Source organism: Alosa sapidissima, chromosome 14 (assembly GCF_018492685.1).
Source record: "Alosa sapidissima isolate fAloSap1 chromosome 14, fAloSap1.pri, whole genome shotgun sequence".
In the NCBI taxonomy this organism is placed as follows: domain Eukaryota; kingdom Metazoa; phylum Chordata; class Actinopteri; order Clupeiformes; family Clupeidae; genus Alosa; species Alosa sapidissima.
The window spans coordinates 33,857,125-33,885,073 of record NC_055970.1 but is presented as its reverse complement, the minus strand read 5'-3'; the positions used below and the strand labels follow the sequence as shown (position 1 = coordinate 33,885,073).

Genomic DNA, 27,949 nt, shown 5'->3' with positions numbered 1-27,949 from the left:
CACTTTTTATATACAGTAGCTGCTACATAAAGAGTTTCATTTAGATTTGGTCCAAAACATTGGACTGAAAAGATTCATCAGTGAGCAATATCACATTGGACAGCTCTGCTGTTAAAAGTCCCTTTCCTCCTTACTTCCCATTTTTGCAGATGTACCGGTGAGAGGGAAGATATTTCTTTGTTGTCTCAGGTAGTTTGGTTTTCTGTCATTGCTCAGGATTTTGTCTATTTGTAGTAAATTAATTCTCACCGGGTTCTGCAAAATATGCTCATTAAATATACTGTTCCTCTGGTTAGATATAACTATTTTTTTAAACATTGTCCAGGATTTTAATCATTTTGAACAGTAAAACATGATTGTTTTCTGTCATTGCTCAGGATAATATTTTATTTTTAAATTATTTTTATAAAAAACTATGCTGGTATATGCTGGTAGTGTTTCTTTGAAAACATTGTTCAGGATTTTAACACTTTGGAGCAGTAAAGTAAACAACAACGACATCATGCACCACAAGATTGTTGTCACCAACCACCAACCACAGGATTGGAATAGCAACATTGGTAAGAGGAGCTTCTTGTGTGTCTCATTCTATTGAGACTATACCCTCTATAAACCACCAGTGTATACGATACCCCATCCACTACACGTTGTTGTCAAACACTATGCTGTGGCTAAAAATAACCCATACTGACACAGAGACCCCCCCCCCCCCCCCCCCATACACACATACCATTCCTTTAAATAGCTGTGGTATTGATGGGACCACACCTCATCCATAATTTATCCAAACAAGCTCCCACTTACAGTCAGTGAAATGGATGTACAAGGAGTTGTGTTCACTCCCTCCTGTGGAAGCAGGATGCACGGGGTGTCTGCTGTTGCTCTCGCGCTGGCGTGGCGTGTGGTGGCGAGAGACCGTATTTAGTACAACCATGGCGGAAATTGGGAGCATTGAATTGGATGTGCCAGAGTGCTCTATTCGGCTGAATGTCAACAGCACGCCGTCAGTAATAATGAATGGAGGACCCGTATTTACAGTGCTGTTGCCACAGCACTCCACTACACACACACACACACACACACACACCACCACCACCACCACCACCACCCCATCTCCCTGACTCCACATCTCCAAACGTGATGCGCGGCAACAGTCACCTAGCAACTGCGAGACAGCAAAAGGCTGCAAAGGAGCTTGAAAGCACACAGACAGCAGCAGGCAGGCTGGAAGGATCTGAGAGCCCGTGCCGGAGGTCAGGGGTTCACTCTCAGGTTGACCACGCAAGGGGAGGCCTTCAGGTCCTCAGCACATAGAGGCTGGACGGTGGGGGAAATGGGTAAAATGTGGTGGTCAAGCATATGCTGTGAGAGAGATCATTTGGTTTATCTTTCATTATCTTTGGTCCCCTGACCCCCATATTTTTTCTTCCGTCTGTGTCAAAGATAAGCAAGGCTTTACAATTCAGCATTATTTGATTTCTGAAATACACCATAGATTGAATTTGACATAATTCTTTGATAGATCTTTACACTACTTGGCTTTTTTAATTGCTTAGTGTAGCCAAATGAATGAAGTTGCTCGCATGTGTAGGATACCCCTGAGATGAGAGCAGACAGAGTGCAGACGCTTCATTAAGATGTGCTGCTTACATACATTGCCATTAGTGTTACTTATGAAGCTCATCTGCCCTCTGTGTATGTACAGATTATCTTCCCCCTCTGCACAAACATGAATCATCAGTTCCCTGTCTGCACACTACTTAAGAGTGCATCTGTGCGACTCTCCTCATTCGTATACACACATACCCCTCACAGAGTGTCATTCACATACATTCGCTCTTTTCAGTCCTCACACACACACACACACACACACACACACACACACACACACACACCAAACAACATTATTGTGTCACCACTTGAGCCCCAAGAGGAGAATGCTTTATGACACCAGCCAGACTTCTGGAAACAGAAAGCTCTTTCACTGTGGGTCCAGCAATTAACCTGCCTGTGTTCTCACAAGACACGAAACACACACACACACACACACACACAGCATTGAGAGGGGGCTATGAGGGAAGTCCCATTGACTATAGTTTGGGGCCTTGCACTGGTACAATTAGCATCCAGGCCCAAGAAAGGGACCCCAGACACTGCTCTGTGCTTGTGTGCGCTCCCTGCAAGCTGCCTGTGTGTGATGATTCACAGCTGTTTCTTCCTTCATTATTTGCCTCACAAACATTGCAGAGACAGAGTCAGGCAGAAGTAGAGCTTAACCATTATGGCCTAAAATGTAATCTCAAACGCACCACTAAACTGGAGTCTTAATGGTTAATTTGGATTTGATGAAATTCTATCAGTTGGTGTTTGGGAATGCACTACTGCTCTAATCTGCTCTTATGGACTAATGTAGATAGTGTAGCCCACAAACATTTGAAAGAGCACATTCAGAATCCAAATAGATGATGGAGAGAAAGAGCTCACATTTATATAGAGTGCAGCATGTGTTCCCACATGGAGTCGGAAAGAGTTCTTTTTTGGTAAATACTATGTGCCAAGAGGGCCATGGAGCTGAGGAGAAGCACAGCGAATGAGAGAACGGGGCAAAGAGAGCAGCAAAGGGGAAGAGCGACTCGCAATCGGACAGACGTTGATGTATGAGTGTGATAATGCCAAAAATCTCACTCCTAAGCCCACACATAAATCACCCTGTCAGGCTCCCAACGGGCACTCCATTCTCTCTGGGCGGCTACACACACACACACATACAGCATAGCCTTTCAGAAACAGACTGGGTGTGCGCTGATGATAATCTTCCCCTTTGGGTCTGTGTTCACAAAGTGATCCGGCTCTCAATGGGATTCTGAGTCTGCTGCCGTTCCCCTTCTCATTACCTGCTGTAGTTTGCTCTGCACAGGTGGGATGTATGCTCTGCACAGGTGGGATGTATGCTCTGCACAGGTGGGATGTATGCTCTGCACAGGTGGGATGTATAGGAAGCACAGGTGGGATGTATGCTCTGCACAGGTGGGATGTATAGGAAGCACAGGTGGGATGTATGCTCTGTACAGGTGGGATGTATAGGAAGCACAGTTGGGATGTATGGGAAGGAGGGTCAGTGTGCTTTACTGACCGTCTCAATACTGTATGTCCATCTCTTCCGTCTGCGCCTTGCTGTTGAGAGTACAATGGCTATCACTTTATCGCCAAATCCCTGCCTGCTGGTCCAGTGCCAGACCTCTATCAACCTCTCACTCTGTTCACATACAGATCAATGGCACTACTAAGTACTGAAATCAATTATTGCAGTTACACTGGGTATTAATGACAGAAATCAATCATGGTGTGTGCCAGCGGTTTTCCACAGCTATTGATTCCATAACCGTTTTATTTTTCTTTCACTCTCTGAAAAACTGTAGCCTTTTTGCACAGCGAGGTGTTCTTTCTTGTTTCATTGAGGAAAACCCAGTCCTGATTTAGAAATTTCACTACAGTACTGTGGGTGCTAGCCTTTAGCATTTGTCTAGAGGCAGGTGTGTGTGTGTGTGTGTGTGTGTGTGTGTGTGTGTGTGTGTCTGAGAGATGATGATTTCTCGGCAGAGGTATCTGTGGGTGGCAGTTCAGTTCAGTTCAATCTCAGCTTGCCTGCCTTAAGAGCGCCCTTGAGAGCCCACAGATAACAAAAACACCTTTACAAAATGAAGCCAGTGTCCCAGTTTTTTCTGGCCCTCTCCATGTCTGATTAAAGCACTCCTTTTCAGATCGGCTGTATTATACTTCTCATAATCCTACCTCAGGTTGGGTGGGAGGGGGGGTTGTTGACAGGGCTCTCCCAGCAGTAGCCACCAGCCCCCTGTTCAGTTCAGGAGCCATTCATACATCCAGTGGAACTGCTTGTCTGTTTCACCTGATGGTGCGACACCACTGCCGATGCAGACACACCACACACGGCCCTTGTTATACATTATATTACGCCACATATATTGTGCCATATATAATACATAATATGTGCTTGTTAGTTATATGATATTATAGCATGTATGACTTGATCTTTAAAGCATACATGGATTTGTCAAAGTAATGCCTTGGATATACTGGCAATAATTTTGATGTGTTGTGCCTACTGTATTATTTTGCCCAAATGAAGTTATTAATATTAAATCTGACCATTTGGAAATTTACTTTTCAAAATGCTAAATTGTTTAACTCTGTACCACTCAAAGATTTGTGAAATGATGTACCAGATGATGGTGATGTACTGGTTTACTTTGAGCAGGTTTTTTCCCTAGCCTTCAATTCTATTGCCAAGGAGATACAGAGGGGTTGTCACTTTCCCTTGAGACATCTGAAAGTGTACTATTCCATATTCCCCTACATAAGGGGCATCTTAAAACTAAACTCACTTACATGAAGCAATTTAGAGCGATTTCGGTTCAGTTGAAATTGCGCAAAAAAAAATGATTTTCTCCCACCCGAGTGATGGCTTGGAATGGTGGAGCCAGTATGAGTTCCAGAACAAGATTGTCCATTTTGATGAGGACAGCTCTCATGTGGAGTAATGGGGGGGGTGTGTCTGTGCTGTGCTTAGTGTGCTGTGGGTTTGGTTTGTGTGTCAGTGGCAGCTCATTGGGTGGCATTACGTAAGCGTGGGAGAGAGGGAGACGGGGATTATGTAAGGACGCCCTGTCACTCCCGCCATAGGCAGCCCTCAGTCACCTCCTCCCTCTCCACCCCACCCACCCCGCCCAGCTCTCTCGTGCTGTCTGTCTCCTCCTCCCCTCCCATTCCCACTTCTACATCCTGGGTACTCTGTGTGTGTGTGTGTGTGTGTGTGTGTGTTTGGTGTGAATGTGCAGACATGCACTCTGGACTGCCGTCGATCAGGGTCAGTATTAGTGCAGTGCTAACCGTCAGGATGCTGTGCCACAGGAATGATGGGCCTGGCAGATTATGGTCGAAATTAAATTAGGAAGTGGCAAAATGAGATTTTATGACATCAGCACTGCAGATGTCCTTTCCTGTTTATGCAGCCTTTTGCCCAGCAAATGTATCCAGACTGTCTGTCTGTGTGTGTGTGTGTGTGTGTGTGTGTGTATATGTGTGTGTGTGTGTGCGCCGGTGTGTGTGTTGTGTGTGGGCCAGTGTGTGTGTTGTGTGTGAGAGAGAGAGACTGAGAAAGAGAACAGGGCTAGGAGAGAAAGAGACAAGTGAGTGAGAAAGAAAGAGAGGAAGGAGGACTCTGAGAGCTCCCGGTGAAAGAGTGATTGAATGGGAATAAATGGGTGTGCTCTCCCTGCTCTCTCCTGCTGGGGCCATAGAGCGAGCACACGCACTACACTGAGCTCACTCACTCACAGCACAGCTGCTTTAATGCTGCACAAATGTACATTTCACACACATTGTGCTCCAGAGTGATAGTAACCTAATAACCTTCATCTACACAGCGCTATTTCAAACAAATGGGCGTTAATTGAAACACGCTAAAGGTCCGTAAAATGCTCTGAGATTGCATGTGCTTACTGGGCCTCAAGCGGCCTAATGGTTGCAAATGCCAGCGGAAGCAGCCCAGCATGCCAGGGCACTCGCCATGTCAATTGAGCCAATCAGAGAGAAATGACACCCCCGGGGTTATCATTATGGGAGCATGGAGGAGGGCAGAGGCCGCCTGGCACCGATTTACACATGGGCTCTGACCACGGCACGCAGCATGTCCTTCACAAAGGCTCTAGGCACGTCCACACATTTGCATTGCGCACAGGAGACGTCCACATATATACTGTGCATTAGGCATTATGACACATACACACATGCATTACACAACTGCATTGCACATAGGATACATCCACACATACAGTATGCATTATATAAGTATAAGTATAAGTATATATACTCTTTTGATCCCGTGAGGGAAATTTGGTCTCTGCATTTATCCCAATCCGTGAATTAGTGAAACACACACAGCACACAGTGTACACACAGTGAGGTGAAGCACACACTAATCCCGGCGCAGTGAGCTGCCTGCATCAACAGCGGCGGAGCAGTGAGGGGTTAGGTGCCTTGCTCAAGGGCACTTCAGCTGTGCCTACTGGTCGGGGTTCGAACCGGCAAGCCTCCGGTTACAGGTCCGAAGTGCTAACCAGTAGGCCACGGCTGTCCTAATGTGCATTACACTTGTAGGACAGATCCACACATATATTACGCTTATTATATGGCTCTTGTTTCTCAGCAAAAGCCACGACGAAACAGTTTATAAATAAATGTAAAGAGATATATCATGTGTTTATTTTTTCGTTTTGAAAAGTAGCCGTATGGTAAGTGAGATAATGTATGGAAAACCAGTCATTATCGGGAAAATAAGTCCCTTCAGGGCAAAGCAAGACCCCTCCACGTCCGGTTCGCCCTGTCGGGACTTATTTTCCCAATAATGACCGACATTCCATACATTATCCCTTACATAGCATGCTTCCACACACGTATTGTGCATAGGACACATTCCCACATGCATGAGGCTTAGGGCACAGAGACATCCAGCAAGTGGAGTGTGTGTAGAGTGCATGTGGAAAAGGACTTCACACACTGACTTCTGAGCTTTGCATCAGCCAAATGAAGTTTTGACCATGCATGGACTCGCAGGTCTGACTTATTTATGTTGCTCCTGCCTGACACCGGCTGGAGTCTTTCTGACCCGTTTAATGTCATCTCCTCCATACAGTGCTTTTATGGAGACAGCATTTAAAGGGCCCTCGCAGCCTAGCGGCTCTCATCTCCATGGCAAAGTTAGGAGATTGTTTTGTTTTTTTATAATTATATTTATTTGATTTCATACATGTAACAGAAATTGCTTCTACCAGTACAGACATATTAACTATTATCAATTTACAATCCTACTCAGGCATGGTATTCACATTCTGTTACTCATACACCCATGCACCTATATATATACCTAGGACACCCACACCCATTCATACTCCATACATACCTATATACCTGCTGGATGCCCTAGCACACACACACACACACACACACACACACACACACACACACACACACACACTCACCCACACACACTCACCCATACACACACCTACACACACACCTGGTCGCACTAACACCCCTACACTCACACATTGTTCTCCATGAGGTTCTCCCGTGTAGTCTTGCCCAACATTTGATTATAAAGATTCATAAATGTCCTGCCATACTCTATTAAATTGTTCTATTTTATTTCTGTCCTCACACATTGCTTTTTATATACTTAAATAATATTTCATCAATCCCTTCCATGCCTGCATGGATGGGGCCTGTGTGTCTTTCCAATATTTCAAAATGATTTTCTTATAAACCAAGGAGGAAAAAAGAATCTGCCATCCTATTGGATACTTCAGATTATCTGTTCTCTGCAAAATACATAGTGTAGGTGTTAATTTGCACTCAATTTTGCAGGTTTCAGTCAACAACTTTTGAATTTCCAGCCAATCCTGTTTAATTTTCTTACATTCCCACAAGGCATGTATAAGAGTGTCCACATGAGAGCCACATTTCACACACAAAGCAGAGGATGATGGGTTAAATGTATGTATTTTAGATTTTGTGTAATATGTTCTTGTCATGAGCTTATATTGTATAAGCCTTAGGTTTTCATTGATGGTAATATTATTGGTTAGGTTTAGTCCTTCCTTCCATTTTGTATGTGTATCTGTGATATTAAGGTCCTTATTCTAAGCATCATAAAGAAGCTTCATAAAAAGCTTCTCTAATGTTGTTGATTCAGTATTATAATTTAGCTCAACATTCTGTGATATCCAATTTTTCAATTGTAGATATCTAAATCTATGTGTTAAGTTAAATTTATTTTTGAGCTGTTCAAAAGTCAGAATTTTGTTTTGGGATATAATGTCAGAGATAGTACTTATTCCTCTATTAATCCATGATTGCCATTCTAGTTTTAAACTTTGAATAGTGATAGATGGATTGTTCCACAGGTGTGTATTCCTAGGGAGACTAATATGCACTCCTATAATATTTTTATCTTCTTCCATGCCCCCAGTGTACTGTTAATTACAAAATTAGAACTACTGATTTTACGTTTTGTAAACATAGCTAAAAATAAATTGTCCGGCTTGAGTTGGTAATCTTCTATTTTTATCCAGGGATCTTCCTCTGATCTATTAATAACAGAGTTGATGTAAAAAGCTTGGGCTGAGTAGTAATACAGTTCAATGTTTGGGAAATTAAGGCCTCCCTCACTTCTGGAGTTCTGAAGAAGTTTCCAACTTAATCGGTGGGATTTGGAATTTATTTGGAAATAAATGAGCTAAACAGTCTGTTAACCATCTTAAAAAAGTTCTTTGGTGGTATCACTGATACTGTCTGGAAGGTAAACAAAAATTTGGGTAACCATATCATTTTAATCAAATTTATTCTACCGATTAGGTTTATTGGCAGATTTGCCCACTTATCCAAATTTATTTTAAGATTTTTAATTAGAGCAACATAGTTATCCTTATACAGTATTGTTTTATCAGGGCTTATATAGCACTAGGTACTTAATCCTTCCTTTTTGCCATTTGAACTCCTTAAAAGACTCTTTACTCTTGGACAAAGGCTCTGTTACTAATAAAAGTTCAGTTTTCCCCATGTTCATTTTATAACCAGAAACTTTAGAAAATTGTTTTATGATTAGGGCTGTAACGATATATGATTCGAAACCGAAATCGCGACATTCATATCAACGATACTGTGTCGCGGTGTGAAAAGGCAGAATCGCGACACACCTTTCTAGTGTTTCACGCAGTGCTTTGCATCTTACGTGGCCGCAAAAGCAACCCACATCTCCCGCTTTACTTATCGGTAGCCTACGTTGTCCAAAAACAAACAAATAAATAAATAATAATTTCATACCTCTCCTTGCTTTCATTGTAGACTATGTGTGCAACTTTACCAAACAGTATAGAAGTAAACCCCCTCTCCTCTCTCTCGCTCCCTCCCTCCCTCCCTCTCCTGCTCAACGCGCGACTTAAATAAAACATTCACAGTCGTGAAAGCAAGGACGCATAGAAGACGACTAGCTAAATTACTATTAATTCCGCTTAGCATCATTAGCATGCTGCACATATTTGTTTAAAACTCTTGCATTGAAGTTGACTGATCATCTCAATACCAACGTTTCCCAAAAGGGCCTGTCCCAAGGAGAACAAGTATTACCTTGAAATGTAAACACACATGGGAAAACTGAACAGTCCAATCAGTAGACTATGATAGGCTAAGCTAGCCAACTATGCTACTTTGTTTACAATATTTCCAGGCTTCAACCAGACAGCTGAATTAAAGAGGTAGAGTTGTAATAAAAAATAGCAGGCCTAGGCTATAAGCAAATCTGCATAAAGTGTGCTGTCATACTGTAAATATCAGTCATTCAGAAAAATATTTTTATATCAGGATATAAAATAATAGATATATTATATTGTAATCCTCTGGTGTTCTAAGGGAGGCTATTATAATGTTATTTAATGAAATGTCTAGCCCCCCCCCCCCCCCCCCAAAAAAAGAAAAATCAAGATTCGTATAGAACTGTGGGTCAAATATCGTGATACAAACCGAATCATGAGGTTGGTGTATCGTTACAGCCCTATTTATGATATTCAACACATGTGGGATTGATGTTTCAATTTTAGTGAGATACAACATAAGGTCATCTGCATACAAGTTAAGTTTGTAACACTCACCACCTATCCATATGCCAGTTACCTCTTCTGAATTCCAAATCTTCTGGGCCAGTGGTTCAATGGCTAGGGCAAACAGTGTTGGTGATTGGACATCCCTGTCTTGTTCCTCTCGTAATTTGGATGGCCTCCGATAGGATCCCATTAGAGTAAACATATGCTGTTGGTGCCTTATAGATCGCTTATATTATTTGGATTATTTCCTGTGGAAAGTCATATGCATGTAATACTTCATATAGGTAACTCCATTCAAGGCGATCAAATGCCTTTTCAGCATCTACAGCCATTAATGTTAGATCTATTGTTTCTTTTTTAGCAAATTGTGATATTGATACACATGTTCTAACATTTGTTTTTAAATTCCTACCTTGTATAAATCCTGTTTGGTCACTCCATCAGCTATTTTTGTTAAGTTTAAATGCATACTTGCCATCACATAAATAGATATTTCTCCATCAGCTGTTTATGTGAAGTTTAAATGCATACTTGCCATCCCATAAATAGATATTTGTCATCTATATTGATGAATGATATCTATCTCTATCTCTGTCTCCATCTCTAGCAGTCCATTCAGCCATCTCGCCCTCTGTCAGACTCTCCATATATTTGTCTTTTTCTGCCAGGGCCTCTGCACACTGCTCCCAGTGGCATGTTAGGATGAAAGTGAATGTGTTAGAGAAAGAGACGGAGTGCACGTCCATCCCAGGCAGCAAGACTCCCTGTGCAGCACAGCTGTCCTCTGGCAGACGGCGCAGGAGGCTGAGGGCTGTGGTGGAATGCACTTTGATGTGGGCACTAATGTGTTAGCATGAAGTCATTACAGGGACATGTATGGAGCTGGGCAGAGTAGTAGTGCTTTTAGGTGTCCGGAGCCCAAACAAATACTTTTGCTTTTACTAGACTTGTAGTCAAGACCGCCTAAACCGAGACCAAGACACTACCAAGACCAGACTGAGTCAAGACCAAGACAAAGTCAAGACGAGACCAAGACCGAGACCAAAAAAAGAATGCTTCTTTCTTGCCCCTGGACTGCAAATTTCTTTATGTTCCGTGAATGCAAATTTAATGATGGCAGAATTCGCTGACATTATTATTACTAGGTCTGACTGAGACTGACAGCTACGACGTTTCGCGCTACGACGTTTCGCGCTGGCTACACTTGCGTCTTTTGATTGGATGAGCGCCAGTTTCTTAATCACAACAAAATATATGTATGTCATTGATTGGTTGCATTTGAAAGGTTGCATTTGAAGGGCGTGAAAGGCGAAATAATTTAATGTTGCATTATCGAATGTTATGTTTTGTATCATGGACATTATTTGTTGCAAATCTATGTCGACCTGAGACCGCAAGACCAAGACAATGAGACCAAGACAAGACCGAGGGATCCGAGACCAAGACAAGACCAAGACCAAAGACGGTCGAGACTGTGACAAGACCGAGACCATGTAAAAGTGGTCTCGAGACATCCAACTCTAGCTTTTACACACGCAATGGCACAAACACACACACTCACAACACACTTATACACACACTTACTCACAACAGAGCTCGAGCAGCCCCTGAGCTGTGCATTGTAAAAGTGGGTTAGCAGGCGGAGCTGTGTGAAGCGTGCTTTTGTGTGTGTGTGTGTGTGTGTGTGTGTGTGTGTGTGTGTGTGTGTGTGTGTGTGTGTGTGTGTGTGTGTGAGCACAACGCAGAGGAATCACAGTTCTGCGTATCCTAGGCAACAGCCCAGGAGGCTGATGTCACAGGCACGTCACATGACAGTGTGGGAAAGAGAAGAGCTATTGCTCACAGCAGAAATCTGTGTGCGTCACTGAGAGAGAGAGAGAGGCCAGGAGACTTTCTGTGTGTGTGTGTGTGTGTGTGTGTGTGTGTGTGTGTGTATGAGAGACAGAGAAAGAGGGAGAGAGAGTGATCTATGTTCCTTCATTAATGTGTCTGTCTTAATGACTTCACAAAAACATGTCTCCAGGTGTGACATAAAAAAATCAAAGCCATACGTATTTTGCAAATGTTATTTCATCTTGGATCATTATTTAATTATCTCATAAAGGGAGATTTAAAGAGCCTCCGTCATAGTGCACCTCTGTGGCTGCTCATTTTTAGATTTCGCTCCCAGCTTAGGGGGCAGATTAATGGAGGCAAATGGATGTGGAGCAGGAGCAGTCTCTCACTCAGTGGCTGCCTGGAGTGAGAGAGAGAGAGAGAGAGAGAGAGAGAGAGAGAGAGAGATGGAGGGAAAGCCAACTGGAAACCATGATGGGCTCATTAAAATGTGATCAGTCCTGAGGCAGTAGACCTGCTCTGCTCTCTGCATGGGCCTGTATGAGAGCTCAGTTATAGGGAGCCAGGGTTCCTGGAGGAGCACAGTGCAGTTTGTACACACAGTGCTCCAAGAATGTCACTTACAGAATGGTCAACGCTGTATTCTTTAATTAGTCTGACATTTCACATTTTAAGAGAGTTTTGAGAGTGGATTTTGTTTGATCACTGATTAATTAATAATTAATTGGTGATCAAGCGTGCTCGTTACTTTTTCTAGTCATTCTATTCTAGTTGTTAATTGTTCTTTTCTTTGGTTGTGTTGTTGTTGTGACCGGTTTTGTAGTTTGTTTGTTCTGAATTGCAAATGAGTTGGCGATTAAAAGTCCTGTGCTGTCCGTGGGCTGCTCTAGACTTGATTAGGATTCCAGCTTTAGTCTTCGCCGTGCTCGCTGTTCTCCCAGGTGAATACACGGCGACGAGCTCACCGTCACTCATCAGTGGCGCACACTCTCGCAGCACTGACTGGTGTCGCTGGCGTTCAGGTAGCAGCAGCCCATCTGATAGGTGCTGCTCTTATCGCAGTGCACCCTGCTTCCTTATCAGCCAGCGCGAGGGACACTGTTCCACTCTGCCACTGCTCCCAATTAGCATTCCCCAAACACGTTCCTTTCTGGCGGCCCACTCTCTGTCCCCAGACCCTGTGTCCCAGCACAAATAAATATTGTCTGCGTGTTTCCTGGGCCTGTGACGGATATCTCATTTCCCCCCGTCTCTTCTCACCTCTCAGGCCTCTGGTTGCAAAATCATCTCCCTTAAAGCCTGCTGCTTTGGCTACTATTACTGCCATATCCTCAAATAAAGCATGCATTTGTAAATCTTTCTGATTTTATTTAGATAGCAACATATTTGGCTGTTTGTTCATTTGTCTGTCTGTCCATTTCTCAAACAAATAGGTGTATGTGGCTAAACGCTGAATAGGATAGCTCTGTATTGCAGATTATTGCGCATGATCTTACATTTCCACCAGAAGCTGCACTGGTTTAGGCAGCATTTCAGCTGCAGTAACCTGCTACAAAATCTGCATCGGGGAGCTTTTCTCTGGTCCAAAAAAACAGTTAGTCACCCTGCTGACTAACTTTGTACAGTTAATTTAAGGCTCATATTTATTTACAGTGTTGTCCCAATTATGAAATAGCCGTTAGCCTAATGTCAGGCCGTTTTGCCATTGGTGGAATGTTTTCCATCGGCTGTGAAAATCATTTAATGTACAAGGCACCACTTGCTTCCTGAGGCTAACTTAATTTTGAAAAGGGTCAAAACAGTGTCCCAAATAACCTAAAGAGGAGCCTAATATGAAAACACGAATGTCTAAAACTACAATGGTAACATGCTATATTGCGCCACTAGCTGTTGAGAGCAGCGGTCTCAGTGAGGATGAGCTGTCTTGTTTGCTGCATTAGCACTCATATGCTCCATGAGCTGGAGGAGCAGGCTCATGTCATTGTTGACCTTACATCAATACAAATGTTGGACCAGATTTTCTTTTCTTTGCATTTCTAAAAGCATTTAGGTTGCAACAGCTCATTTAGGTTGTTCAACAGCTTCATACCATTTCAGGGCATTGTGTCATTAGGCTAATGTAATTATTCATAGTACGCACCCAGGCACAGACATTTGTTGGTTAAATTCTCTATACAGCAAGATTGAAACATCTAGATCAAATACAGCCATTAGAAGAAAGAAAATATGCAATGCTACAAAGTAATGCACAAACAGAAGTCCATTTAACATAAAACCAAAATAGGCGGTGGACCATAATATAACTCGCCTGTGTGTAAAAGTGTGGTGTCAAATTATAATTAACTACTTCGTAATCAGAAGAATTATGACAAAGCAATAGAATACTGCAGAAGGTGTAGCTTTAATCCAACATTGAGTATGGGTTCGCGAAGCCAACTACTAACATCCTGTCTCACACAGCTTATATACCTCTTTTCAGTAGCATCACTTGTTTTTCACCACTCAGAATAGAATAGAGCTCCTATGTCCTTCGTGCCTTTTATGGTAATACATATTTGCCTAGGTAGTTATTCTATTTCTACAAAGGACCTTTGACCTGAGCTGAACAACTGCTAGGGATGTTCAATCTCTCCTATGCATTCATATCCTGATAGGTAAACGTCTGGCCCCCAAGCTTGTGCATACCTTAGCTATAATTACCCCTGCTCTTTCCACCACACAGAGGTTACACATTAGCCCAATGTATAGAACATCTTTTAGCACTACTACAGAATATCTTATCAGGAGGCTTTATAAAAAATCCACCACAAAAGCAAGAAAGTTGTGCTGTTACATATAGCCTAAATGCATTGTTTTGCCATTTTCTGACACAAGTCACAAGGGGACACTACACCCTCAGCAAAAAGCTGTGAGTCAAAGAAACCTGCCTCAGCAATTTTGGTCATTTTCACACCATTGTCTGCAAAACCATAGCCCAGGCATGTCTGTCATTATGAGAAGCTCAAGGAAAGAGCTGTTTATGTGTATTCCTTGACTGGCATGCAAGAGTCTAAGTGATTGCTGATTTACTGTTTCAGTTAATTTATGTTTTAGGATCTTCTGTCTTTGTATTTGCTGGTGATTCTGTTTGTTTAGGACGTTACTGGGTTGGACTGAGAGTGGTGTGTATACACAGCTTGTTATATGTTATATGTCTTCACAGGTCAACCAGGACAATGTGGTCAAGGTGGGTCACAGACAGGTGGTCAACATGATTCGACAAGGAGGGAACCGGCTCATCATCAAAGTGGTGACAGTCAGTAGGAATTTGACCCCAGATGACACCAGTCGGAAAAAAGGTACAAACAAAAGTCTTTAATGATAATATTGCCTCTACAATAATGATTAAGATTAATGCACGCACCATATAGCCATATATTGCATACTTCCATACCTTTATACCAAAGAGAAGTCAGTCAGGTTATGCCAACAGCACCTAGCGCTAAGTGCCCTCCTCATAAAGGTGCAGGGGTTCCTGTGAAGCTGTGAAATGGCCGTTTGCTCTGTGAGGAGCGGCTGGGAGCCAAGCCCAGCGGAGGGAAATAAAGAAATGAAGAGAGGGCAGGGGGCGAGAGCAGAGACAGCAGCGGGGCCGGTGCCCGTGCCCACTCTGGTGCCAGGCTCTCAGCGAGGAAGCCCTGCCGCCTGCTCGCTTGGCACCGCTCGGACACTTCCAGCCTGGAGCAGACTAGTGCTGCCGAGCGGGCATCTGGCACTTGTGATGGCCACGCTGCAGGGCATGGGCACACTCAAGCACCCATCCCACTGGCACGCAGGGGAAGGGGGCACAGACACTGCCATCTGAATGCCCACTTTGATTTAGACGAGAGACAAGAGTTGAGCTCTGTGAACCTACTCGGGATCAGTGGCATCAGCAGCGGTAAACAAAATGTCCAAAGCAAATCCTCGTAGGCAAACACACATGGCCAAGCAGCGAGGCCCAGTCAGGCAGTGCGAAGTGAACACTCTTGAGCTCAGATCTGATGCCATTAACCCTCTCTTGTCTCCCTGCAGCGCCTCCACCTCCCAAGAGAGCACCCACCACCGCACTCTCCATGCGCTCCAAATCCATGACCTCCGAGCTGGAAGAACTAGGTGAGACTTCCACTGGCCACACATGAACAAAGCATGCTCCATCTGAATGTTGTTAGCGTATGGATGACGTTCAGCACTGGTCTGACAGAACCATAAACCTGGTGTCCCCCTGGTTCTAACGTGCTGGTCTTTTGCCTTGTTACTTTTCTTTTACGTTTGTGTGATTTATTTGAACCTTTTTGTCAATGATTGATCCCAATAGTGGATAAAGGTAAGCAGGGATGTTGGTGTGTGTGAATCCACATCAGCAGTGTGGTGCGTCTGGTTTTGTATGCTGCATATCCGTCAGAGGTCAATGTGGCCAGTGCAATATTCAGCTGCCCATGCCACAGCTCCACACACCACGGGCTGCTCTCCCCACTCATTACATTGGACTTGTCTCATTGTTTAGCTGTTGTGTGTGATGACAAGTCCATGCACCCTTGAACCTTGCATGTTTTTTTTTTTTTTTTTTTTTTTGGCTACTGAGGAAAAAGATGTGGCATGTAGGGATGTAACGATTACCGGTATAATGGTAAACCACAATAAAAATGTTGACGATAACAATTACCGTTTTCTTTTGAAATATCATAATTATCACGGCTGATTACCGCGGTGTGGAAACCATGTGTTTAATCCTTCCCAGCTTCATCCGAGCCTGCTTTTGACATACAGTAGGCCTGGTACAATGGAACAAAACTGGTACCCTACTGATTCTGTTGTCTTTTGATGGTTTTAACTGCGATTCGGATTAGGCTTCACCTGATTTTAAAAGGCGGGACATTTTCACCGCAAAACGTCCACTGTATCATTTAGCCACTCTGCGTCTTATGTTCGCGTCCACATTAAATCCATTCCACTCACGTTATCAGGAGAATACCGTAGCCTAAAGTTTTATTTCAAACACTTACTTTGGTCTCACTCATTGGGTCCAAATAACAGAAACTCCAAGTCATGGTAGGGTAAGTTAAGCTATAAGCACATAGCCAATTAAACATGAAAAAGTGAACGGGACACTTTATATTATATATATTTCAGCTTGAGTAGGCCTGTCAGTGCTTTCTGAACATATTGAACACACTTTTAAAAAGACCGTGATACCGGTGATCACTGCAATCATCACCCCCATTATTCATTGTGATGCAGTAGTACAGTAAGTGCTGTAAAGTTATCATCCCATACAGCAGGTCTTGAAAAAGAAAATCAGGCTATCAGCTCCTAAGCCTCTCACACACAATTTCCCTCCTCATCTCACTGATGTCTGTGTGAACAATACAAATCAATGATCCACTGTGATACTTGTTCCTAAATTGTACCTGTGGGCCGTGTCCATTTGCATTGGAGCTCGACTGTGTGTGTTTAGCAGAGAGTGGATGTGCATATTAAGTCAGTGAAGACACAGGCCCTGGGACCTGCATATCTGTTTCATCTGCATTGCATTAGAGAGTGAGATGATCACGGTTTGACTGCAGGGGAGTAAGTCAGCGCTTCCATGAAGGACTCTGCTCAGGAATGTCTCCTGCTGCTAACAGATGGAAGAAACAGGTTATTTGGATTAGTTATTGAATGGTGCTCCACACAGAGTACATCCCTGCTTTCAGTCCATCCTAGTGCATCCCAGCCTTCAGTCACCTGTTCATCTCTGGCAGTGCAGTTATCAGATTTGCACTTCATTTCTATACATACCGTAACTTTGTCTTACTAGACATGATTCATTTATTTCTGCGTATACAAGATTTAAAGATTTAAGGGAGCCTGCCAGCTTTAGATAATCCCATTTACTGTATGTGTGGCATGCACTTGTTGTTGATGCATGAATGTGGACTACAAGTTCACATACAGCCCCGTGTATCCATTAGCTATTCCCCTTGGCAGGATCCAATCACCTCCTGCTTTGCTGTCCATCGATTACATGATTTCAGTCTTGGAGTCTCAACTTTGTTCTGAGATGGCTTCTTTCCATTTGTGTTCTGTTGATTAAGCTTACACTGACAATGTGGCTCTTTTGTAACATTGAGTGATTGAGAGAGAGAGAGAGAGAGAGAGAGAGATCACTACCAAGTTTTGCTCTATGACCTTTCCTTCTTCTCCCAGCCACATTAAGGAAAAAGAAAGGTGGTAAGTTCTAATGGAATATTCGTTCCAATGTCTTAAAACCACTAATATGTTTTTCATCCATTTAAATTAGTTTGACCTGTGCATGGTACCTGATTTAACCCATATAATGTACATTTATTCATCATTTTAATTGCATGCTCATGCTAATGTTATCACCATGTGTACCTACTGTATGTTCTACATCTTTTGGCATCATCGACACCATGTGACACCAGTGGAGCATAAACATCATTTGTTTGCATTTTTGGAATTTACATTTGTCACACACACTGATATTACAGGAAGGGATTTTTGTGTTCACATTTCTGTCATTTTAATGTGTTTTGTTTATTTTAAAGCTTCCTAAATCACATGTGCGGCTCGTATCTTTTTGTAGTGTAAACATTAAGTTACACCAGCACAGAGCTTCATGTCTTGAGGGATATGTTGCTCAGGTGTGCAGTTACCCTGCCTACACAAGCCGTGCATTCCAGGAGCACTTCTTGGCTCAGAAAAAAAATATATACATCACTTCAGGGAAATGGTCAAACCTCCATATTGAATCTCATAGCCCATGTGTTGTTTTGTCAAGTCCTTTTTTTTGTGCGTGTATATATATATATGTGTGTGTGCGTGCGTGCGTGCGTGTGTTTGTGTATATGCATGTGTGCTTTATATGTATGTGTGTGTATGCGTGTGTGTGTTATATGTATGTGTATGCACATGCACCTGTGTATTTTGTGTTGGTCTCACTGGATATCTGTTGGCAGGATCTCAAATTGAGTTTTGGAATATGCTGTGCTATTTGTGAGTCACACTCAGCATCAAGTTCAGATATTGCACTGGTTAAGACTTCAAGAAAAAACGCTCAAGAAATAACCTTGAGTATGGATTAGTGATTTACAGAGATACTGTGTTTATATCTTGCTTATTTATAACAAACCTGTTTGTGGTTGAGTTTCAGTCTTCAATATGAAATTGTCTTTGTGTGTGTGTGTGTGTGTGTGTGTGTGTGTGTGTGTGTCTTAGCCTAATTTAAAGATGCATGGTTGGCATGGTAATGGGGTTACATTAATCTAATACAGGAGCAATATACCTGGAAGGCCGAGCTGCTATCAAAACAGTCACTTCCTGCATCAGTGCACTTGGCCATTACTGCCAACACTCTCCTCAGCAGACAATCCCGCTGACCAGCAATCATTCTGAAGTGTCTATTTATAGTGTGCAAGACATTATGATACACAGATACATCCCCTGCTTTCTATGAACTTCAGAACCGGTGTACAGTATAGCACAATGAACATCCCTTTTATCAGAGGTCACGGCCAGAACAGGGAGGTGTAGGAGTTAGAGCTGAGTTAGTACTTATGAGAGTGCCTCTGCGTTAGTACTTATGAGAGTGCCTCTGTCTGTGTTTGTGTTGTCTGTGTGTGTGTGTGTGAGATAAATATAGTGCTGAATGTGTTCTAGTCATGCACTCCTCCATGTCTGTATTTGTATATTGTATTCCAGTGCGTCCATGGTGTAGTTACTGTATGTATGAGTGAAGTAGCTGATAGAGCTCAAATTAAGGGTGTTGTTGTTGTATGCATATATAGTGTCAAATGGTGCTAGACAGTTTGATCATCTGTGTGTTATTTGTTTGTAGAATGTGTAGAATGTGTAGTTTGTATATGTAGTACAAGTAGTATGTGTCTATTGTAGTTATGTGTGTGTGTTTTGTTTGTTTCTTTGTTTGTATGTATGTATGTATGTATGTATGTATGTATGTATGTATGCACAGTGTGTGTGGTACTGTATGTGTATTGTATTCATGTGTGTATACATTATAGTTATGTGTGTGTTTGTGTCTAAGTGCGTGTGTGTATCCTGATTTGCGTGCAAGACATGTCCTGTACTGAAACTCCTTCTCTTCCTCCTTTTCGTCTCTGTGTAGATGCTCAGGCTTCTAATATTGAGGGTCTGAAGAAGAGGATTGTTTTTCAAGTCACACTAAGTAATCATCTTAATGCATGGAGGCTTTCCAAAAAAAGACAAAAGAAAAAAAGAAAAACCAGTCTTGGCATGTGGCTCATCGGCAGTGGCTAAAAATAAGACAGAATTACTCAACAGTTAAAGCGCTTGCACGGCTTTGGGGGCTGTCCACAATCGGTTCAACTTTTGTTTGATTTACTTGTATTATTTCTGTTTTCTTTTATGTCTGTCTTCCTTTTTTCATTTCTGTTTGTGTCGGATTAAAACCGATATGATGTGACTGGCTTTGGGCGTTTCAAGATTAAGATTTTCTAGATTGTATTTTAGAGGTCATTTTTGGTCACTTTATTATTCACCTTTGCTGTGCGGCATGTTTTACAGATAAAGTGGACGAGGTGCCCTCCCAGAATGCCATGCGGGATAACTCCTCTGTGGACATGCGAGTGGCTACTATTAAGCCACGCCCCAGCAGCCGTTGTTTGGCCACACCCACTGATTTTAGTGTGAGTCCCCTCAACTGCCCACCACATGGACTGTTACGAATGAGAATATACAAAAGAGAAAATAAAACAGTTCTTCCATACAGTACAGATAAGGACATCGAGTAGCGCTGTCCATGTAAGACATCTTGCGTGCAAGGAGAAGAAAATCCAACTGGTTGATGGCTTATAAAAAAGTCTATGTGGACAAAAGGCATACAGTTTGAAACACAATGGTCATCAAGCTGCTAAAATATCCTTTTCTTGAATACCTTCTCCTGTTTTCACCAGGACTGCACTAATATTTCATCTCTATGCAAGATACTGAAATTGTACTTTTGTTTAGGAAAGGCTGGTGTTTGTACTTTAATGTAAATGTTCCCACTCCTTTTTGCAGTCTTTCTACGAGCGGCAGGGTGTAGCTGTAGTGCCCCCCACGGTGCCAGGGCCGTACCTGGGTGTGCCCAGGGGCACCATGAGGAAGCAGAAGTCTATAGGTGAGAACACACATCGCACATGAAACAGAGAGCAACACTGGGGTCAGTCCAGCACACAGGTGATGACACATGTGGTATATACATGGACCCTGTGGCCAGCATGATTTACAGTAAAACTCTAATATAATATACATACTGTACAAATATAGTCCAAGTGTGGCAGTGTGTGCCAGAAGTGCAGTTGGACAGGGAAATCTTGGACAGAAACTAGCACATAAATGTAGTTAACGTTCCTTTTTAAATCACATCTGTAGTGGCTGTACTGCAGTTATCATGCATCTGACATTGATAACTGATTAGTATTGATATAAAAACATTTTGCGATCAATTTTGAGTTGAGTGCCCAGAACAGTAGCATAGCCTCAGCTGAGTTCATTATGTCCCATTATCCCTAAATTAGAGTGATCCTCCCTGCCATTTTGAATTCTTGAGATGGGCCATTATAACTAATTATGCATGTGCTGAAAGACATTCTTTACGATCACTGAGTGCATTTTAATGCATGGTAATTCGTTTAATTCATGGTCCTTAAATTCCGCTTTGCCTTTGAGAGTCTCTGGCCTGAGGCGGGCGATTGTTGGATTAATATTCCTCATAGTGTTTATCAGACTCTATATTTGGTCCTATTCCCAAGGGAGAGTCACTCAGACGTATTCCCTCCTGCTCAGACGGGACGGTTCGCCAGGTTGCTCGTTTCTCGTTGGCCGTCTCTGCCGCGGCGGCGTCAGTGCCAGAGCAGGTGCAGTGCTGTGAACGGAGAGACGGGTGATAGCGCTTGTGTTGTTTGCCGAGATTTATGCCAACGTCTCGCGGCTTTGCTTTAATAGCGCAGTGAGAGAGCGTTAAGACTGAATTTACGGTGTTGTCTGTACCAAGGATGAAGTCATTTGACTGGAGACCATTCAGGGCTACTGTCCCCATCTCTTATGTGGCGCTGCTAGACTAAAGTGTTCATCATTGTCGTGGCTCAGTTTGGAGGTCGCCTCAGGACATATGGTTGAAGCCCTCCTTGATAATTGAATGTAATAAACTCTGCCTGTCTTCACAGGAATCACTGAGGAGGAAAAGCAGTTCCTGACGCCTCCTCTGCTGAAGTTCACCCGCAGCCTTTCCATGCCCGACACCTCGGAAGACATCCCCCCTCCGCCTGGCATGTCGCCTCCATCGCCTCCGTACAACTCGCCCAGCGGCCCCGTGGCACGCGGGTACAACACCACTCAGCCGGGGTTCACCCAGAACTCTGTCGGCAGGGGCCACCCCAACCGGTCAGACCCCAATATGGGCACCATCCGCCGAGACAGGCCGTACCACCGGCAGAGCTCGGAGCACTTTGACGTTCAGACCTCCTCAGCCCAGCAGCCGCTATGCAACCGGACCCGATCGCCCGTGCCCGAGAACCCCTACTCCGAGGTGGGCAACAAGAATCCGTACATCCCCGCCAAGCCGGCGCGGCGAAAGGGCATGCTGGTGAAGCAGCCCAACGTGGAGGACAGTCCGGAGAAGACCTGCTCCATCCCCATCCCCACCATCATCATCAAGGAGCCCTCCACCAGCAGCAGTGGCAAGAGCAGCCAGGGGAGCAGCATGGAGATCGAGCCGACCACCCCAGAGCACACCGGCCAGCTGCGACTGGACGAAGGGCCCAACATCAGCAACCCGTTCGCTGCCGCCATCGCCGGAGCCGTGAGGGACCGCGAGAAGCGTCTGGAGGCCCGGCGGAACTCCCCGACGTTCCTGTCGACAGACCTCGGGGATGAGGACCCCAACCCCACCCCTACGCCACGCCTACGCCAGTCCAAGTCCATCGACGAGGGCATGTTCAGTAACAACGAGCGCTTACGGAAGCTCATGGCCCCACCTGCCTCCCTCCTGGGGCTGTCTCCCAGTGGGGGTGGAGGAGGAGGAAGAGGTAGTGGTGGTGGAGGGGGTAATGTGACGGACTTCAACACCCCCGAGCCCACCCTTGTGCGAGAACCTCTCAACACACGTACAGGCAACTGTCCCAATCTGGACAGCCCCGTTAGCCTCCCTGTTGTTAAGACCTATAGCTCCAATGGTGGAGGCTATTTGCATCCTGTGACGGGCAAAGCCCTGGACCCCAACTCCCCCTTGGCTCTGGCCCTAGCTGCCCGCGACAGGGCCATGAAAGAGCAGGGCCAGCCTCCCCCTCCACCTCCCAAGAATGAGCCCCAGAAGCCGGACCTCCACCAGCCCCTCTTCATTGACACCAAGCTGCGTTCCAGCATCGAGGCCAACTACACGGCTGCCGCCACCATGGGCCGGCCCGCCGGGAGAGGAGGCCTGCGCCGGCAGAACACCGAGTCCAAGTACGAGACGGAAGGGGCCAAGGAGAACAAGCCGTCGGCGGAGGAGAAGAAGAACATGCTCATCGACATCGTGGACACGTCGCAGCAGAAGTCGGCCGGGCTGCTGATGGTGCACTCAGTGGACCAGGCCAAGTCCAAAGAGAGCAACAGCCGAGGGGGGCAGGAGGGGTCGCCAGGGCAGGACAGCACGCCCGCCGAGCTGAGGGACCCCAATGCCAAGCCGTCGTCCCCCGCATCTGCCCACGCCCCTGCTCCGACGGCTGCCCCTGGCACCAACCCGCAGGCCCCTGCCCCAGCCCATCCCAAGACCATCATCACCATCAGCTCGGTGGACGAACCAGTGAAGCTTCCCTTCCACATCCCACCTCCACCTCTTCCTTCGGTGGACATCGAGGAGGAGTTTGAGTTCGCCGATCCACTTCCGCCTCCTTTGGAATTTGCAAACAGCATTGACATCCCTGAGGACCAAGCAGGGGCTATCGCAGAACTCCTTAAGCTCCAGAGCAAGAACGGGACTGGGAGAGGGCCTGGCCCCTTACCCCCTTACCACCCCCACGCTCCCCCTCCAGTCAGCGCGGAGCACAGGCGGCCCGCAGGCCTCTCCAACTGCATCGGCGGCCCGCCCGGCTACCCTCCTCCGCCCCCCGAGAGCTTCGAGCACGTCACCGACTCGGGCATCGAGGAGGTGGACAGCCGGAGCAGCGGGGACCCCCACCTGGAGACTACGAGCACAATCTCCACCGTGTCCAGCATCTCCACGCTCTCGTCGGAGGGCGGCGAGGCGCTGGACACCTGCACGGTCTATGCAGACGGGCAGGCCTTCTTGGTGGACCGGCCCCCGGTGCCCCCCAAGCCGAAAGTGAAACCCATCATCAACAAAAACAATGCACTTTACAGGGACCCGCTGATCGAGGAGAGCCTGGAGTCCTTCGGGATGCCCCCCTCGGCCCCTCCGCCGCCCCCTGGTGGTGCCGAGCCGCCCAAGACCCCCACGCAGAGGAGCTCCAAGCTTTGGGGGGACCCCCCGGAACTGAGGAGCCCCCCCTCGTCGCTGCCGGACCCCAAGGCCAACATGATCAGTGAGCTCAGCTCCATCCTACAGCATATCAACAGGGATCGCACACCCAAACCAGGGGAGGTGCTCGACTCACCCACGGGATCCAGGTGCTTTGGATCAAGGTAATGCAGCCTCAGGTTCTTTATGTGTTTGTATTTGGCATCCTTGTGCGGTGCCACTGCATAACCTTTAGGTTTCAAATGGTATGCTAATTATGTTGTATGATTTTATTGGTATTTGACTGTTTTGTATATTTTGATCTACAGTGATCCATCCATATTGGTATGATGATGTTAGAAGTAACAGTGGTGCAAGTTGATCCACAGTGGAAATGTAGCTGTATGCTTGGCATATTGTTAGACTTCTTGATGTAGACGTGACTTGGACGTGGACTTTCTTCAGAATAAATATCCTTAGACTCTACTTATGCCCTACCGTGCTACAGTGGGGATATGTTACTGTAATATTCTGAGGTAGAGGTTCTGAATATATCACTGGTCATGTTTTTGTTTTCTGTTATCTCAGAAAGCGTTGGTTTCATTTCCCTTTGATATCATAGTGGTTTTGAGTTGGTGAGGCCAATGACTAAAATGAGACCACTTCTCCTAACATGTTTATTTTAGCAGAAGGGATCTTTTTGAGTGAAGCAGTAAACTCTTGGATGGACCCTCCGCCTGAAGCCCACATGTTCTAAATCGTCTGGCATAGCATGAAGGAGGAGAGGTTCAATTATTCACAGATCACATACATTTTGCATTAAGTGTTCTGTCCTTAACCTCTCAGGTGTAGAGCAGAGAAATAGAGGGTCATTGCAGTTTCATCCCTCTCTCCGTCTTTCTCTCTCCTCCTCATGTTTCTCTCTCTCTGTTTCTCTTTTATTATGCTTTAGACTAGGATCATAATGGCATTTAGGGTCAGAAAGAGTACAGTGTACTGTTGCCTGGTTGTTGCTACCAGATTGAAGTTGTGTAATACTGATTAAGTTTGGAGCAGGGTTCCCACGGGTCATGGAATTTCTGGAATATCATGACAGTTTGGATAGTCTATTCCAGACATGGAAAGTCAGGGAATTTTATCATTTTTGGGTTAAAGTCATGGAATATCAGGGAATTTTGTTGTAGCAGTTTAAAATGTACTTGCCGGAAATAATACATTAATTCAAATATGTCCACGCAGAATTGCTTGAGTAGCCCAAATGTATTTATTAAATGCCCATTTATTTATCTCCCGCTCTAAAAAAGTAAAAGATTCTTGAACAGCTGCTCTGAAATCATTGGTCAGTATCTTGTACAATTTATTATATAAAGTTAGTCATGGAAATTCAGGTTTTTTGTCAGAGAATGTCAGGGAAAAGTCATAGAATTTTACATTTAACTTAGAGTGGAAACCCTTTTGGAGGGTGACAGTAACTGCAGAATCACTGATGTCTGTAGTGTTTTTTACCTTTTTTACTCATGAAGAATTTCTCTGTTGTGAACATGTAAATTCAACAGCAGCAGCACAAACAGGATTGAATCAGTGTAGTTTTTTCTCTTTCGACGCTTCATGACAGAGCTTTGATTTTCATTTCCTTCAGCAGGATATTGGGTCAACAGGCTTTTGTAGTGTGTTTTTATTTAGTTTTGATGAAAAGACTTTATATGCATCTTGTATCTTTTTTTTTTTTTTTCATGTGTGAGATCATCTGGGGTCTCTCATCATGTGAAGATGAGTCTGATGTGACATGGCCTGTGCCTTTAGTTGTGCCCTGATAGGCTAACCCATGCTGAATGACAGCAGGAGATGAGGGACTCGTCATCCTATCTTCTCCTTTTCACTGTGAACCGGGGTCACCAGGAATCTCTAATCTCTGCTTTAATCAGTGCTCGACACCACAACTCAATGACAAGTACAGCATACAGCACCAAGGGTTTTTTCCCCTCCAAAGGTTCTCAGATTAATGTGTGTGCTCCGCCTGTGAACGAAACAGTTGCCTAGCAACATGCCGATGATGGCTGCCGTGGGGCCTGGTTGGAGTGTCAGTCCGATTAGAGAAGGCTCCAACCTCCCAGCCTGAGGGGTTGTTGTGGGGTTGCTAACCAACCCACACGAGAGTTCCGTCCGACCGCGGCCCCTCCACGGCACGCTGCCTGGCACGAGCATGCTGGTCCCTCGCGAGAGAGCAGAGCCCCGTTCACCCACCCAGACTGGACACAGCGCCAGGGTTGGCCATCAGTGGGGCTGCCCGTCCTGGCCTGCGCGCTCATGTGCGCGTCTCGGGCTCGAGCAGCCATGTGGAACTTAATTTGATCAATTCTACAGACACCATATGAAGAGCCGTGTGGCCATGCTGCCTCTGGCTGTGCTCCCACGTCTGATCAGCATGGACGCGCTGACCAGTCCAGTGGCACGCACGGCATGCTCAGCCAGGCCAGTATGGCCTGTGAGTAGAATCATCATTCTCTGATCATTTTAAATGGATATACCTTTGATTTTAAACATAGTTGTACATGGAGACAAAGCACTGGTACCAAAATAAATGACTTCAGCCATGGGATGTGATGAGCCCAGTAATGTAACTTGTTTGCTATTAATGGTGAAGACTAGGGTTGGGCACCGAAACACGGTTCTAATATGGCACCGGTGCCGACGCAAACGGTAGTAACTGCATCGAATAACAACATGGATTTCGGTGCCTCATTTCGGTGCTTAAATAGCGTTTTTTTTTTTTTTTAATAGGCATCACTGCATGTCATGCGCCATCTCTAACGTCTTGCTCTGATAGCAACACATCCAGATACAGTTACCCAACACAAACACTGGATGTATAAACCAGAGGGGTGCACTAGGCGAGTGGATGGACAGTGTTTGACAGCTTGCGTGAGCCCAAGTAGCTTACTTTAAAGCGATATCACGAGCTCCTGTCAAAATCTAGCAGTGGGCCTAACTACACACAAGCAAAAGGCTATGAAACAACATCAACAGTAGGCCTATGTTACACAATATCCTTGCTAATGCGCTAACTGGCATTTATTTAAAATGTTATCAGCAAAGTGTGTTCTAAACAACATAATGGCATGATATTAATCTTTCATGTGCATGAGGCCCATATAGCAATGAATATGAAGATTATGTTAAAAGTTAGCTGGCAAAAACATAAATATGTAGGTTACATACCTGATGTCACTGAGCTGTCAAAGAGGCTACAAAACCATCTCCGTACGTTATCGCTAATTAAACTCAGCTGTACTATAATCAATGCAAGTGGCTACACCAGACGTGATGGTAGCGCGTATATTTGGAAAAATTCGACCAATTTTCTAAAACTATTTTTACGCTTCAATTGTGCATCCGGTGTAACACGCCTGTAAGAGTGAAAGTATAATGGAGACAAGTCCTCAAGTGTTTGAACTGGTTTTTGTTGTGGCTTAAGTGTGTACGTGTGTAGGATGGTGATGGTTAAACCAAAATCCCTGGTGGACAGCCGATATCCTTTTTCTGCCATGTTGAAATACAGTTTTATAAGAGGCCCTAACATGCAGAAGGTGGTGGTTTATAAAATGGAGATTTTTGATAGTTTATCTAAACTTTTGCATTCCCTGTTTTGATCATGTTTGATACGCTGCATTAGTCTTGTGCTCACACAGCTGATTTGGGCGGTCCCATGCAACTTTGCCAAAGAAGATTAAGCGGCTAAATCTCTGAGGTAGCAGGTCACTTGCAGCTGTGGTGGTATAATCATTGAATTGACTAAATGAGTGTAATACCATTAGAGGTGCTTCATCAAAAGCCCGATTAAAGGCCGTCTAGCAGGCCTCACTCCTCTCATGTGGATGACAGGCTCTAAAGGGATGAAACTGCCATGTCCACTGATTGATTGACAGGAAAAGTGGGCCATTCTACATTGTTCACA

At 44.7% G+C, this 27,949-nt stretch overlaps 1 protein-coding gene across 2 annotated transcripts in view; it reads left to right on the top strand.

The window, feature by feature from the left end:
- The window catches only part of LOC121682079 (SH3 and multiple ankyrin repeat domains protein 2-like), a 133,243-nt gene that overhangs the window by 98,196 nt on the left and 7,098 nt on the right, over positions 1 to 27,949 (top strand). For both annotated transcript variants that reach the window (XM_042062082.1, XM_042062081.1), the window contains exons 17-24: positions 14,716 to 14,851; positions 15,567 to 15,647; positions 15,850 to 15,858; positions 17,721 to 17,744; positions 19,660 to 19,719; positions 20,079 to 20,200; positions 20,574 to 20,673; positions 21,722 to 24,179. In XM_042062082.1, coding sequence (XP_041918016.1) covers positions 14,716 to 14,851; positions 15,567 to 15,647; positions 15,850 to 15,858; positions 17,721 to 17,744; positions 19,660 to 19,719; positions 20,079 to 20,200; positions 20,574 to 20,673; positions 21,722 to 24,179 — 2,990 coding nt within the window. The remainder of the gene's footprint in view (positions 1 to 14,715; positions 14,852 to 15,566; positions 15,648 to 15,849; positions 15,859 to 17,720; positions 17,745 to 19,659; positions 19,720 to 20,078; positions 20,201 to 20,573; positions 20,674 to 21,721; positions 24,180 to 27,949) is intronic.